The sequence below is a fragment of the Eublepharis macularius genome, chromosome 6 (assembly GCF_028583425.1).
Source record: "Eublepharis macularius isolate TG4126 chromosome 6, MPM_Emac_v1.0, whole genome shotgun sequence".
Classification (NCBI taxonomy): domain Eukaryota; kingdom Metazoa; phylum Chordata; class Lepidosauria; order Squamata; family Eublepharidae; genus Eublepharis; species Eublepharis macularius.
In genome coordinates this window covers 100,547,029-100,562,519 of record NC_072795.1, presented here as the reverse complement: position 1 = coordinate 100,562,519, position 15,491 = coordinate 100,547,029, and the positions used below count along the sequence as shown (strand labels likewise).

Below are 15,491 nucleotides of genomic sequence, written 5' to 3'. Positions count from 1 at the left end.
GTTGATATTGAACCTGGAACTTTTCAATGTTCAGAGAGGAGCCATGTAATAATATTACAGAAAATGTAATATGTCAGTTGTAAGAAGCAGTAATTTTAAATATATTAACAAGTGCTGAAATGATTTAATATGAAAAAATGAAAAGCTTTGATGAGAGGGCGGCATTTATTTTTTAAAAAGTCAATCAAATTATTAAAAATGCTCAAACTTATTGGATCAGAGCAAGAGTTGATACAGTCAAGCATTATCTCCAGCAGCAGCAAATCAGGAGTGGCTGGGAAACTCACAAATAAACCAAGTTGATGATGGCCCTCTCTTTTGTTTGGTCTAGATATACCGCCTTTGAATAGTAAGCTGTGGTTTTGCTTTGGTCCATGTAGAACTTTACCTGGATTTAAAGGATATAATTATACTTGTTTCCTTGTCCAATAATGATTCTCTGTTTCTTAGTATAGTTGGAGTTTGGAAACACCTCAAGGAAATACTTTGTCAGTAAGTGAGCGCTTGCCACATCATGCCTCTTTCCTTATCCTCCTGACAAAGGCTTGGATCCCCCTTGGATTTCTCCAAGTGCAGGGGGAGGATTGTCCCTGCCTCCCACATGGGGAGCAATATTTTGGAGTATGTTTTCATATGCTGGGGGAGGAAAGAATCAGCAAAAATCACTTTCCTCTTGGTGCCCGTAGGCAGAATCCAAGACAAAGGGTTTCCTTGAGGTATGATCATGCACAAGGGGTCTCTATAAGTAATGAGACCACATGAGCAGAGCTAGTCCAATAAGTCTTTTCAAGACACATTCTCCTGGTAGGGTGCTAGTTGAGTGAGAAAGAGTCCTATAACTAGTCTCATCTGTACAATTGCCTTATTATACACACTCATTGCAGATTGTGATCATATAATGTTGTGGACACTTTTAGAATGTATTTTGTTTGATGGTTTATTCTACACATACGGTTTATTGGTGTGATCCTTTCCCTGGAATGCAATTGAGTAACTGGCACGGAGGGTAGAGGTTTAATTATTTCTTTTCCATATTTCAACAAGGATGACAACGAACTTTGAATTAGATGAATATACATCTAAAAAAGTAGAAGAATCTGAACAAGAGATAAGGCAAAAAAGAGAAGAAAGTGTTACCAATCCGTCAAACAAAATTTCAGTAAGCTGGAAAAAACAGAAGGTTCTTGAAGAGTTTCAAAATACTAAATCCTTGTGCTATAGTAAAGAATGAAAGTAGTACTATGTTTGTATGTTTGTTATACGGAGTCTCTTATTCTTATAGATGTTTGCATGACTTTATGAATGCTGAATATACAATAGGAATGTAGAGTGACAGAGTATCTAATTTGCTTAACTGGATAATTCTTAACGTTTTAAAAAATAACTAAAATGCTGGCAGGAGTTGTGATTTGTTTTGACGAATGTCTTGAGTGCCAATACTTATGCTGATTTCTAGGGGTGCCTGGATCCAATTCCTTCCTTTCAAAGTTCTAGAGACTTCAAAGGGAGAAATGAACTACTTTTCATACCGCATCTTTCCTTCATGACAGAAATAACAGCCACGTGCATGTGCCCCCTGTGAGTTTCAAGTTTTTTTAAATATTGAAAAGCATATGGTTTTGTGTTTATTAAGGCAGGATTATTAAATTGTTAATTAACTGAGTATTAAAATGTTAATTAACTGTAATATAGGCAATAAAGGAAATAGTACAAAAATAAATATTTAATTTGGATGTTCATTGTACTGATGCCTGGTCTTGCAAACTTGAAAAATATGACGTTCTTTCTTTTTCTTTTACTTGTGAAGTTTACTTCTTGTTTGTTGTGGGTTTGTGTATTTATAATTAAATATAATATTTCTCTTTTTTTTGCATTTTCAGAATTGAACAAAAAAGAAGAGAAAAAGTCAGAACACAGAAGTACTTTATTAAAATATATTACAACAATAAATTGGTGTCATGTACATCAGAAGCTTTTCTTCCACAGGACTTCAAAGTAATATTTCATCAAATTTTCAGAATTCAAGTGTTAAGCTGGCCAGAAACTCTTAGATTAGAGGTATGATTGTTTAATAGATGTGTAGGGCTTAGTAGAGTGTCCTAGCTGAAGACTTAACACTTTAATTGATTTGTACTCTTAACTGTAGTTCTGACATATTTATGAACTACAGCTGTTTATAATTAATGGCTGCTTTGTTGTTTTATTTATAAGGCTTATTAAGATTAGCAGTCTTATCCAAAATGCTTACAAATAACACAATCAGTACAAAAACAGTATCATAAAATTATTTAAATAAAATCATAAGTGCAGAGTAAAAACAGAAAGATAAACAATTATTTAAGAACAATTCAACAGAAAAAAACCTTTCTAAACAAAGGCACAGAATTGCAGGGTAAAATTACAGTAAAATAATTCAACACAAGGCAATTAACAGCACTGTAAACATTAAAGTAAGGCGCATCATTAAAAACAATTAAGTAGAATACATGGAAATGGAAAAAGTTTTCTCCTGGTGACTAGATACCAGGTGAAATACCATGGGATGGGCATTTCACAAATGAAGTTTCATTCCTGAAAAGGGTTTTATTGTGGAATAAAAGGTTTTCTGAGGTAGTGGTTGGGAGAGGATATTCTGGAAAATTTTCAATTTCTGAAATTGTTTCATAAAATTAATAAAAATAAATGGCTACCATTGCCAATACAATATTAGGCAAGCCTGGCACTTTCAAAGTTGTAATAAATGTTTTTCAGATGATTATCTCTAGGAATTGTGTAAGAGAGTACTTGCAAGTTTATTGATTTGTAAATAGTGATTAAGCATGGCATATTTAATGATGTGGACACTAGCCAGTAGGAGCAGATCTGCATCAACAGACAGTAGCCAGTAGGATATTCTACAGTCCCAGTTCTTTGTCAAAGGATTGCTGAGCCATTTCTTACAGCACAGCCCTTTTACCTGAGTAAAAAAACCCTCCTGAATAATTCAATTTTGCATAGCTTGTGGAAAATAAAAAGAGAGGCAGCTTTCTTGACTTCTTCAGGCAGGTCATTCCACAAGGTAGGGGGGCTACCAGAGAGAATGTGCATTTGTGGATAGCTGTTAATTTAGCCCATGTGCAAGGTGGCACCTGCAGAAGGCCCTGTTTAGATGATCAAAGCTGCCATGGTGGAACATAGGGAGAGGCGGTTCTGAAAATATGAGGGACTGAGACTATGAAGAGCTTTGTATGTGACAGCCAAAACCTTGATTTGAGCCCAGTAACTGATAGGAAGCTAGTGGAGTGGCTGCAGAATGGGAGTAATATGCATGCTCCACTTAGCTCCTGATAATAATCCATTTGCAGCATTCTGCACCAACTGAAGTCTCCAAGTTGACTTCAAGGGATGAATTACTAGAGTGTATTACAGTAATCTTGTCTAGATGTTACTGTGGTATTGAAGGCCAGATCAGGGACCATCTTCTGAGCTAACTAAGTTTGTAGAAGGCATTTTTAGAGAAGTTTGGAGAAAGAGTTTTTTGTGGGTCAACTGAGCCGCATCACCACCTGAAAAGAGACTGAAAAAGGTCCAGAGCACCAGTTATCCAAGAAGACCTGGAGTTGGTCTGCTACTGCTCTCTCAATCACTTTACCTAGAAAGGGCAGATTTTTGACTGGGTGATAATTGGCCACTTCATTTTAGCAGAATATTGTGGTCTATTTGGTACTTGATATAGTTTTTTTACACTATTAGCCTTATCTTTTTAAAATATTGGGGTTACTTGGCACATTCTTCTCTTTGGTTTGAATAGCTAGTTTGAAGCATTTTCTTTTGATGCAGTCTGTAACAGTGCATGATTTTTATTGAATTTTAGGTTTTCGAATCAAACAAAAGGACAACTTTTTTGACAAAAGTGTACTTACCCCCTCCAAATAACTTTATATTGAAAAGCAAAGATGTTCTGGATGAGGCAGAGTTTAGTTGTGAACAGCAAGTTCAGCCTTCATATGGGGCAGTAGGAAGCAGTAAGTTAATCACAACCCTTTCACAACTCCTTCACTGTTTAGGCAATATATATTGAAAGCAATATATGTAAATAGTCTTCCATTGCTGAATTTATTTAATGCTTCAGGAACAAAATAGAGAAAGAATGTTCTTTTTAAACAGTTTTTTTCCTGTTGCCAACATACAGAAGATCACTGCATTTCTTTACATAGATTAATTCAGAATAACTACATCATCATTTCATGTGATTAATAGAGTATGCAAAAAAATCATAAGTGACTGAAGGACATATTTTGTAAAAACTTGGATCAAATTCTTTAATGTTAGAACTAGATCATTGTATTAGGAAATCAGTCCATAATTGTTTGCACTGTTTTCAGTGGGAAGCATATTTTTGGGCACAACTCTCCCTGTGGGTTACAATGAAATGCTCAGGGATTGCACTACTGAAGGCTATCCTTCCTTTGAAATTTCCAGGTGGAGCAGCACTGGGCCACTGTGCTGTCATGGGAGGGGGAGGGTTATGACAGCATAAGTCCAGAATATGATGTTGTGGAGCATCACACAGACAGCCATGAGGTTGGTAACCACTATTGGCTGCATCACCCACCAGCTCCCCGCCCCCCATATGGTGCAGGCACTGGTACTGCATCTTTAGTTGGCCAAAAGCCCTTTTGATGACCATACATGTCCTCCGAGGGCTTGGTTGTAGACGGCATGGTCTGCTGGCTCAACCAATGGATATGAGGTCAGGAGGTACAGGAGGAGTGGATAGCCCAGGTCACCTGTGCCGGTAAAGAAGCCATTAGACGTCAGTGTCCATTCCTTGCAGCAGCCCCTCCCCAAGGGCCACCTACCCAGCAGCCAGCCCTTGTCCTCCAGCCACACGGCAAGGAGTCGGTTCAGTCCAGATGCCAGGAAGATCTGGGCATCATGGATGCTCCCAGAGAACTTGGCCACCAGGTCCGTGAAGATGCTCTGGTGGTCCCTTGGATGTTGATGCTGTCCCTACTACTGCCTGGAAAAAAAAATTGAAAACTTAAGGCATCAGAATAAGTGGAGAAAACTTAAGGCATCAGAATAAGTGGAGAAACTAGAAAGTTTTCAGTGTCTCCCAAGTGTCAGATCTATTTTTTTTCCAAATTTGGAGAATTTTTATATGTACAAATAAACACACACAGAACACATTTTGATTGGATATTAATTGCCTAACTGCAGATAAAGCAAGTTAAGTGATATTTTTAATTAGATCACTATTTTTTTTTACAATTTAGTAAAGTTTTTATAAGCGTGTTTTTCATTATGTGTAGGTTTCCAGAGCAAAAAACAAATTATAAATAAAGCTTGATTGTCATTGATTGGGGGCAGCCCATGCTGAAATATATTGGTCTGCTGCTATAAGTTACATTGTGTACTAACTTTCTAGTCCTAAAGATTTTAATTGACATTGAAAGGCTTTAGTGGTCATATTGCTTTACTCCAAACAATTGTTGGTTAGCACAAGAAGCCTCAGGATCAAGCCATAAATTATACACATGGTAGGTAAAGGTAAAAGTAGTCCCTTGTGCAAGCACCGAGTCATTAGTGACCCATGAGGGGACGTTGCATCATGACGTTTTCTTGGCAGACTTTTTACGGGGTGATTTGCCATTGCCTTTCCCAGTCATCTACACTTTATCCCCAGGAAACTGAGTACTCAGTTTACCGACCTCGGAAGGATGGAAGGCTGAGTCAGCCTTGAGCTGTCTACTTGAACCCAGCTTCCGCCAGGATTGAACTCAGGTAGTGAACAGAGCTTGGGCTGCAGTACTGCCGCTTCCCACTCTGCGCCATAGGGCTTTTACACATGGTGATTACCCTCAAACCACTTCAATCAAGCAAAAGTGACTGGAAGGATATTTTTGGATGGCTTATTTAATGTTCGTGGAAACGTTTCCATATGTGTGAAGATTTACCCATTGTGTGTAAATTTTAGAACAAGCTAAGTAGCATTTCAAATGTAATGATATGGTAGTATTTTTTAAAATATCTTATTTCATAATTTTTATGTTACAGATGTATCTTTTTTCCTTGAAGAAAATGAAACAGAAGAATTATGTCTCCTGATATCGGGAAAAGTAATGTATTCTTTATCTTGGGCAACGGATGACAGAGGCTTTCCATTAGCTCCTGCATTTCTGCCTGGACATACTGCCTGCAACAGGTACTAAGGTTTATTATACCTTATATATTTGCTGAATAGAACTTTATGCTGGAATTTTTTTAAAGGAAGTACTGGGGAGGTTGGTTGTCAAAGAGATCACAGTTTTATTTGCAACAGTCCTTTAATGCGAAGTGATTTGTTTTTTCAGTATACAAAGAAATATAGATGCAAGAGAAGGAACTGCAGTGTTGTGGCATTCTGACATGCAGAAACTTATTGACTGGGCAAAACAAGTTAACATTGATCCTAATGATCCTGACTATTCAGATCTGATTGAGCTAATTATGGTAATGATAATAATGTTTCAGTAGCTAGCTATTAAGAGAAAGTGTACATTCAAAAGGAAGGAACCTTTATTTGAAATGCAGAGCTGCCAGATACACATATATTAAGAAGCTAAGTTATGACACCAATTCCATAATGATTTTGGATAAGGTCAAGAGCTGGACTTTAAAACTTGTGTAATGAATTTAGGTAGGCAAGGCAGCTGGGGAACAATTTGTCCCTTACTTTAATTCTTCATGACTTCTCTTCCCCCACTAAATGCAATGGTGGAAGGAAGCTAGACATCTATCTTTCATATACTCTGAGTCAGAACTGTCTTTGTTCCTGTTCTCTGCCTATTTTCTCCTCCTTTCATTATTTACAGTAAAATCCTAAGCAGAGTTACTCCAGTCTATGAGCGGAACTACAAGTGACAAAAGGCACAGATTGGACACTTGTCAGCTTCCCTCAAGTTTTGATGGGAAATGTAGGCATCCTGGTCTTGCAGCTTGACTCTCCAACTGCTGTCCAATGGACTTTTCAACTGTCACTTGTCCAACATTCCGCCAAGCTGCCTACATTTCCCATCAAAACTTGAGGGAAGCTGACAAGTGTCCAACCTGTGCCTTTTGTCACTTGTAGTTCCACTCTAAGTCCATTGAAATTAATGGACTGGAGTAACTCTGCTTAGAATTTCAGTGTTACGCGTTCAGATGTCTAGCCTTCATGTCTCTAACAAGCAGGAGGAGCCAAGATGGTATTTCTTTAGTAGGATAAATAATACATTTAGCAAAACAAAACCAAGGTCATGCTTCTTACAACCGTTGTTGCTCTGAGGTCATTACCCAGGTAAATAAATGGCTATGGTATCATGAAGTAGCTTTTGCCACCTGGCCATTCATCTTTCTGGGGAGAGGGAAGCTGGGCAGCTCTGGCACTTTCTCCGGGGATGACAAAACAGCTGCCACTTGCTTCCTTTGTATGGTGGCAACCTGTAATTCCTCTTCTTCCTGCTCTAATAAGCAGAGAAAGGAAATAGCAGCTGCTTGTCTCCATTGGAATTGACCGTTTTGCTGCCCAGCCCCTCAACCCGACAAAGGTGAACAGAGGAGTGGTGACTGTGTAGTGGTAGATCAGTGATTGGCAGTGGATCTTTGGGAGTCCCAGGCAGCTGTGTCCATCCTTGAGCCTTGCATGCTCATTCTTCCTTACTGAAGAGATCAGTAGTATAGCATTAAGCGCAAACTGTTGAATGCATGACTCCCTGTCATACCAAGAATTTTATAGAAGGGTTGATCTGGTATGACTAACAAAGATTTTGCAGAACCCCCAAAGCTGGCAGAACCTTGTCTATCCAACTGTTCCTCATATGGCTCTGGAATCTGGATTCTTATCTTTTAATATGCAATATGGGGATGTAACGTTAGTGCTTAAAATAGTAACATCTTTTTAAAAGATTTGCTGTAGTTAACTAATTCCCTAAGTGTTTCATTCTTTAATAGTGTGCAAAATCCCAGGAGCAAAGCATTTCAAAATGCTTTCGTCTTGAACAGCTGCAAGAAGAATTTAACTTCGTTACTACAGAAGGGATTAGAAAATGTAAACGTTTCCAGTTGTTGCAGTTGAGAAACTCAGGACAGTTAGATTTCTTTCCTTTTCAGCAAATTCCTCTATATGAAAGAGAGATACCAGACACAGTCTTCCAGGTATTGTATTCAGCAGTGTACAATGGCCTTTAATTTGGCATCATGCTTGAATTCCATTTTCTTTCTTTTTTTTTTCATTCTGCTGCTATGCTGAACATAAATGCTGAGCAATATAGATCAGTTTGCCACAATGTGGTGGCTATATATGTTTCATTCTAATTCCTGTACAATGCCAGTCCTAAACAGATATACTCTTCTAAGCCCATTAAAGTCAGTGCTCCAAATCTTACTATACTTAGGATGCCATAGTAAGATCTGAAGTTTTAGGACATTTTTCTGCATTCTTATTTTATGTGAGGTATTGCCTCAGTAGCTTCATTTGAATAAAATTATAGTGACATCATCGCACTGGCCACGCGAATGGTCCCACGCTCTGTGCAGGGGCAATTCTGCCCGTTTCGAGCCAAAATCAGCCCCAAACAAAACATGGGAGTGCTCCTGCAGCTGGTGCAATGATGTTGCTGCTGGGAGTGACGTTGTTGCGCCTGCTGGAAGTGTATGCACAACACACTTTCCTGGAAGTGTATGCACAACACACTTTCCTGGTTGCCGATGGTGGGCAACCTCCAGGAGCTTACCACCTTCCGGTGATCATTGGCGGGTTGCAGGCAAGGAGGCAAACCCCTGATAATTTGCCTGCCACTGGCGGGCACCTGAGAACCCTACTCGGGGGCCAAATCAGCCCCAAACACAGCATTTTCACTGTTTGGGGCTGGTTTGGCCCTGCTGAGACCCTGTAGCTTCTATGTTTACACCAGAAGTTACGTTTTCACGGCCTTCAGAACAAGCATGTGCATCATTTCGCCACATGGTCCAGTGCTCCTTGCCCGCCTTGGTTCTCCTTCCTTGCTGTCAGCCAAGTGAGCAGGGCTGGGGGGGTGGGATGAAAGTTAGGGTTGGGGAATTACTGCCCCCCCAGGGGGCTGGCATCCTTAAATGAAAATAAAGCCCTTATTGTGAATATAAAAGCCAATTGCTAATTGAATCTTTTCCACAAAAGCCTGAGGCCTTCTGTAGATTTTGCAGTAGGCCTACATTTTCCCAGCATCTTCCAAACTTTTGTCTTGGCTGGGGAAAGATGGAGGAAAACAGACACCAATCACTGGCAAGGAAGCAGAGCTCTAACAGAGAGCATACAAGATTCTGCACAGAGAGGGGCTGTGTTGATTTGCTGAAGTTGAGCAGCCGTGAGCCTGCTTTTGGAGGGCGTTGATCCTTTGATCTATGGTGAGGGCAGTCTGTCAATCAGGTATTGAAACAGAGTAGGGACAAAGTACGGGAGTCATGTCAGCGAGCTTTGTTGTTTTTTGGCTGGTTTCTTTGTGAATTTTGCCCTGTATTAATTCTGCTCCATTTTTATAACTTTTCCTGTTTTTACATACTTGCAATAACATTTAATAAACCATTTCTTGTTCACTGTTCCTGGGTTCTTCATGTCTCAAATCTGGCCATACATCAGGGCACAACCAGACTAAAGAGGGGGTTGCCTGGGGGCAGGAAGTGTGCTCCGGGCCCTCTCTAGTAAAGCCGTAAAACCAGAGTGGTAGCCATTGGTTAAGGCCTATGCCTGCTCCGGGCCTAAAGGGGGCAGGGAGAAAGGAGGGGTGTATGGAGAGGGAGAGATCCCTGGAAGGAACACCCCATCTGTGGCAAGCCTGCTTGGCCCCACACACTCTTCTCAGACAGCTTTATATTAACAACCTTGGGGATTAATTTTATTTGATGGTACAGTCAATTGAAGCTAAAGAGGGAAACGTTCTTGAAAGGGCACAATAATGTCCCAGATAATTTTCCTCCAGTTGAAAGTCTTTTCAAGGAACCTATGTCTTCCAGAGCTTTCCATTGCACTTCTAGTTTTTTCCAAATTGACATTGCTTCCATATAACCAAACGTGGTGATGGTGGAGAGTGCCCTCAAGTCATAGCTGACTTATTGCGACCCCTGGCAGGGTTTTCATGACAAGAGATTAACAGAGGTGGTTTGCCATTGCCTGCCTCTGCAACCCTTGTCTTCATTGGAGGTCTCCCATCCAATTACTAACCAAGGCTGACCCTGCTTAGCTTCTGAGATCTGACGAGATCAAGTCACCTGGGCTATCTAGGTCAGGTAACCAAACATGTATATGGCTCTAATCTCGTCCAGAGTTGAACCACCAACAGAGGAACAGAACTAGGTGAAAGAGAAACAAAAAGTATAGTTGCATCATCCTCTTTTGCATTTCCCTGGCCACGTGGTTCACGTTTTTCAGTTCTTGATGCTGATTTTATACAACTTAAAAATCTGACTGATATTGGTGAGCTTGAATACTGGCCATCAGTAATAGCCAAGACCAGTGAATATTTAAATAAGAATAAGAAATCTGTAAAGGCACCAGGTATGGATAGAGTTCCAATAGATTTATTATCATCAAACCCAGAATGGTGGGCTGAGATACTGGCTCCCCTGTTCTCTATGATCATTAACTCAGGGTATATTCATCTACCAGGAAGAAAGCTTTGCTTATACCTATTTTTAAGAACAGGGAAACATACATGATCCACAGAACTACTGCCTGATTGCTCTTCTTTCTATTATTGGGAAAATATATGAAGCTTTTTTGAGCTTAAAACTGAAAGAATGGATGGAAGAATCTGAAATCTTGAGAGAAGAACAAGGCGGGTTTTGTCAAGGCTGCTGATCATTGCCTGGCCCTATCTTATCTGATAGAGAAGTATACTTCCTCTGCAAATATTCATTTATATGTAGCCTTTATGAACCTACGTCTTTCAACAGCATTGCTAGAACTAGGCTGTGGCAAAAACTAAAAGAGACTATGATCAATAGGCGTTGTGGCTATTGACTAGACTATAATAAACACTGAAAAATCCAAGATAGGTATTTTCTGAAGAGGTTGTTAGACAAAGGAAAAATTCCTTTGCAATTCCTTCACTAGAATCAGCTACTTGGCTACGTGCATTCAGACTAAGGATTAAGATTCTCAATATACATAGACCTAGGCTCTTCTGTAGACTAAGAAAAGATTCCTTTCAGAGCAATTGGAAGAGACTCGTGGATCAAAGATTGACCCAATTGGGCTTCGCCCCTGCCCTTTTGTTATCAATGGAGAATGGTAAAGTAGCTCTGGCATGAATTAAAAGGCAGTTATCAGAGCTTGATTTTAGAAGAACAAATCTGCACGCTAGAAGGGTGTGTTCTCTTTCCTATTATAGACTAGAGCCCCCAGTAACCCCCCTGCATCTTTAACATCTTTAACTATTCCAAGATATTGTAATATTTTTCTAGTTGTCAGATTAAATGCCATACCATCACCTGAGCTAAAGGGTCAATTTGCAGGAACCTCTTTTTCAGAATGTTGATGCTTTTGTAATATGGGGAAAATAGGTAGTTTAGCTTACTTAATCCTTGAATGTCTTTATTTAGGAAAGATAGAGAGAGATGGATAACTCTGTTGCTATGGTAATACGTATTTATAAGTAGTGATCAAAGTCTCCCTTTTCTTCTATGTGCTAATTATCTGAATATTACTAAGTCTTTGGCTTCTTTCCTGCTAGTAATCCAGTTTAAAATCAAAATTTAAAAACTTTTATAATTAGAGCAGGCCTTGTAGGGTTTTTTTCTCCCCCCACCCCTTAAATTAGTGTGGGTAGGCTTAAGACTGTGGACAATAAAGACATACTATTAAAGGAAAGGTACGGGAAGGTATAGTTGCATGGAGGGAACCAAAATGTTAAATGAACAAGAAATGTTAGATCAAGCAACATGTGTCATTTTCATGCGCCATGGAAGTGACGGTAGCAACCTTAACATTTCCATAGTTTCAGGAGCATTTCCATGGTTTCTTGTTAAAGGCATAAACCAAAGGTTCGGTGTTTTGTTTTGTTTTTAGAATTTTATATGAGCTGAATACATGAGGAAAACGTATTATTTAAGAATTAGATTTCTGGCTTTTCCATTGATAGAAGAAGTATGGAGAAGCAAGGGAATTCTATCCACATCTTGCTTAATTAGTCCAGGTTATTTCCAGTTTTTCACATTCAGTCATCACACACGTATGAAATATAAGAGTTATATGATTAACAACTGGCAGGTCACTTTCGTGTGTGCCCGACCTTTAAATAATACATTGGGAGGAAAAAAAATATGTAAAGATAAGATTTATTTAGGGAAATTGGTACAAAATCAGTCATAAGAAAATAAAATTAAAAAATAATTCTGAACTGTCAGGGTGCAAACCACATGAAAGTTACAAGTGGCCACCACATCTAATTAGAAGTAGAAGATAATACCAGATACTATCTTGTAGGCTGAACAGCCTAGTAAAGATTGTTTAATTATGAAAATAACATAATTTTTATTTCAGAAACATGGAAGACAATTAGAGGAGGACAGATTGATGACTGATGTGGATCCCATTTCTGCACACAGGAATAGTTCTGCCTGTTTTATTAGAAAGGTGTGACACTTTTTATGGTTCTAATACTTGTGACAGGGTTATATAAATTGATGCTTGTAAAATTAGCTGCTGTTCTAGCAAACCAGCTTTGTATTATTTCAGTACAAAGCATTGTTATGCTAAGTTTGGTCATAATTTGTGGTGTCATGTCAGTGCTGCAAATCTGTCCAGTTCACACAGCGGCATAAATAGTCATTACCAGCAACAGTCACCAGGTGTGATTGTAATACCTCTGTCTTAGACCTTTGAGTAGTACAAGGTACCTTACAAATAACAATAAGACAATGTGGCCCAGAAACAAAAAGTAAGGAACAAACAGACCAGTAAACACATCACTTGCTTGCTTTTATCTTATGAAAAAAATAGCATTGTTTAGGGTTTTCTTAGCAAACTGAAAACAAAAGACTGTAGTTACACATAAACAGAATAGGAAGGATGTGGCTGGTGGTTGCAGATCCTTGAAGATTCCCTGCTACATTTGTCAGGAGATATCCACATGGATAAAAATGGTTGGGACTGTTTTACATTACTGTTATTGTCATCCTGCTTCCCATCGGAGAGTGATGTGCAGAAGTGTAAATTTGTCTTAATGCCGCAACATTCTAGGCTTAAACGTATTATACATCTTCCCATTTTCTGATGGAGCTACAGCAGCAAGTAGTATGGACACAGCTGTGTCTTCTTGGGATTTTTAACAAAGTTACATGACTACTCTATTAAAGGGGAGGAAGGATGGGTCTACTGCCATCACATACAGCAATACCTAGCCCTGTGTCCTCCTCCTAGACACAGCCTGCTTCCCTGTCCTCTCGAAGCTCAGCCCAGCAGAATAAATTGCTATTATCAATGTCTAAACTAGAAAATGACACCTCACTTATCTTTCTTAGTTCATATACAGTGCAATCCTAAAAAGAATCACACCTTCTAAGCCCATTGATTTATGTTTAGGATTGCACTGATGAAAGGTTTTTCAGAAGTTATAGAGAAATTTTGTCTGTGTAGCTAAAACTATGACAAATTAATTTCAATCCAATTTTATTAAAATATGTATGTGTATTTTTACAGATGAGACAACGAATTACAAAACAAATCGTAAACATTAGGCACAAATATAATTTATCAGATATAGTGAACAATTATGAAGAAATTATATCTATGAGGTACACAAATATTTTTATTCTTGTATTTAGATTTTACTAACATTGGGTTGGATTTGGTAGGATAATTTTTAGAAACTGCTTAATAATATGCATTGTCAAGTTTGCAGTTCTTTTCATTCATCTAAAACCTGAAGTTAGAAAAACATGAAAGGGTCTTCACGCTGCTCAAAAGTTTCCATAACTATATAAAAAAAATAAAGCTGCAAGGCACAGAATTAAATTTTACATTTTTCTTTTGTGAGTATGTATAAATCTACTGTAAATAACTTCATTTTTCAAAAGCCAATTGACTAGTGCGATTTTCAAGCTTGGTGAACGCAGAAGACATTTGAAGCCACAAAGGAAGGAGAGGCAGAAGGTCCCAGCACAGGCTGTCTCTGATGGAGATGTTAAACTTCTTGTCAGAATATTAAGAGCATATAATATTCCTGCAAGAAAGGCAGCAGCAACTAAGTAAGTGATTACAAAGAATTAGTGAATTGTAAATGTCTCAAATAAGACTGAGTGTGCCTGTTATATGTACAATATTGTTATGTGCTGTCAAGTTGCTTCTGACTTATGGCTACCCTATGAATGAAAGACCTCCCAAACATCCTATCATTAACAGACTTGCTCGAATCTTGCAAACTGGAGGAGGTGGCTTTCATTATTGAGTCAAGCCACCTCATTTTGCATCTTCTTTTTCTACTGCTTTCCACTTTTCCTAGCATTATTGACTTTTCCAGAGAATCTTGCCTTCTCATGATATGACCAAACAACGATAGCTTCAGTTCTGTCATTTTAGCTTCTATGGAAGATTCAAGCTTGATTTGGTCCTTAACCCATTTGTCGTTTTAGCCTATCTGGAGAGACCTACCTGTGTTTACAGCCACCTGTCAAAGGAGTTTGCATTGCCAGCAGGATATACATGAGCCTGGAGAAAAAAGGGGGGAAGCTGAGTAGCTTCTGATTAATACATGGTCATTTGTCTATAAGAGTTTGTTAAATGATTGTATGTGAAATATTGATTGGATGTAAATATTTTTGTATTGAGTCTGCTCTGGCTGTTGATTATAAAGGACAACAGCCTTAATGACTATGTATGACTTTATTGCCAGTTATAAAGGGTCACAGTTTGATATATTCAGGTATTAAATATTTATCATTGTATTTATTGACCTTACAGCACAATGCATTTTAGTGGTTAATGGTGATGTTAAACATTCAACCAGTATCTAAAATCCCTTGACACTGTGTACTTTAATTATATAACAATTACTGATTGTTACCTGTGGCCATCATATATCTTTCCATTGCTTATTCTAGTTCCGTGGTGCTCTTTATTTTTGTTTGACTGTTCAATTGGATGGCAGGAGGAAAATAGGGGGAATGGGAGGGGTTATCAGTGTCCCGATATGATGATGTCACTCGAAGTGACATCAGCAGTGCCAGTAATGCTCTATTCAGTCTACATTCAGTCAAAACTCTTTAGTGGGATTCGGTTTCGTTTTCTCAGCCATGCCGGACGCTCCTCTCGGCTGGTCCGGGAGGAAACGACCGGGCACCCTGACCGGGCGGCTGATCCGCAAGGATTAGCCCCCAGGACTCCCAGGGAGGGAGCCAGGGTCCGGGACGCTGCGGGAAGAACTCCCCGAAATCAATGCGGGGGGGGGAATTGCCTGTTTGTCCCTATGGAGGCCGGCAGACGTGCGCGGCGCCTCGAGTGCCGCCGGGCAATGAGA

At 39.1% G+C, this 15,491-nt stretch overlaps 1 protein-coding gene across 1 annotated transcript in view; it reads left to right on the top strand.

Moving 5' to 3' along the window:
• The window catches only part of CC2D2B (coiled-coil and C2 domain containing 2B), a 68,634-nt gene that overhangs the window by 23,193 nt on the left and 29,950 nt on the right, over positions 1-15,491 (top strand). Inside the window, exons 10-19 of the mRNA XM_054983932.1 lie at positions 1,045-1,159; positions 1,457-1,578; positions 1,881-2,058; positions 3,854-4,004; positions 6,040-6,187; positions 6,336-6,474; positions 7,954-8,157; positions 12,518-12,610; positions 13,676-13,770; positions 14,053-14,223. Of these exons, the coding sequence (XP_054839907.1) occupies positions 1,045-1,159; positions 1,457-1,578; positions 1,881-2,058; positions 3,854-4,004; positions 6,040-6,187; positions 6,336-6,474; positions 7,954-8,157; positions 12,518-12,610; positions 13,676-13,770; positions 14,053-14,223 (1,416 nt within the window). The remainder of the gene's footprint in view (positions 1-1,044; positions 1,160-1,456; positions 1,579-1,880; positions 2,059-3,853; positions 4,005-6,039; positions 6,188-6,335; positions 6,475-7,953; positions 8,158-12,517; positions 12,611-13,675; positions 13,771-14,052; positions 14,224-15,491) is intronic.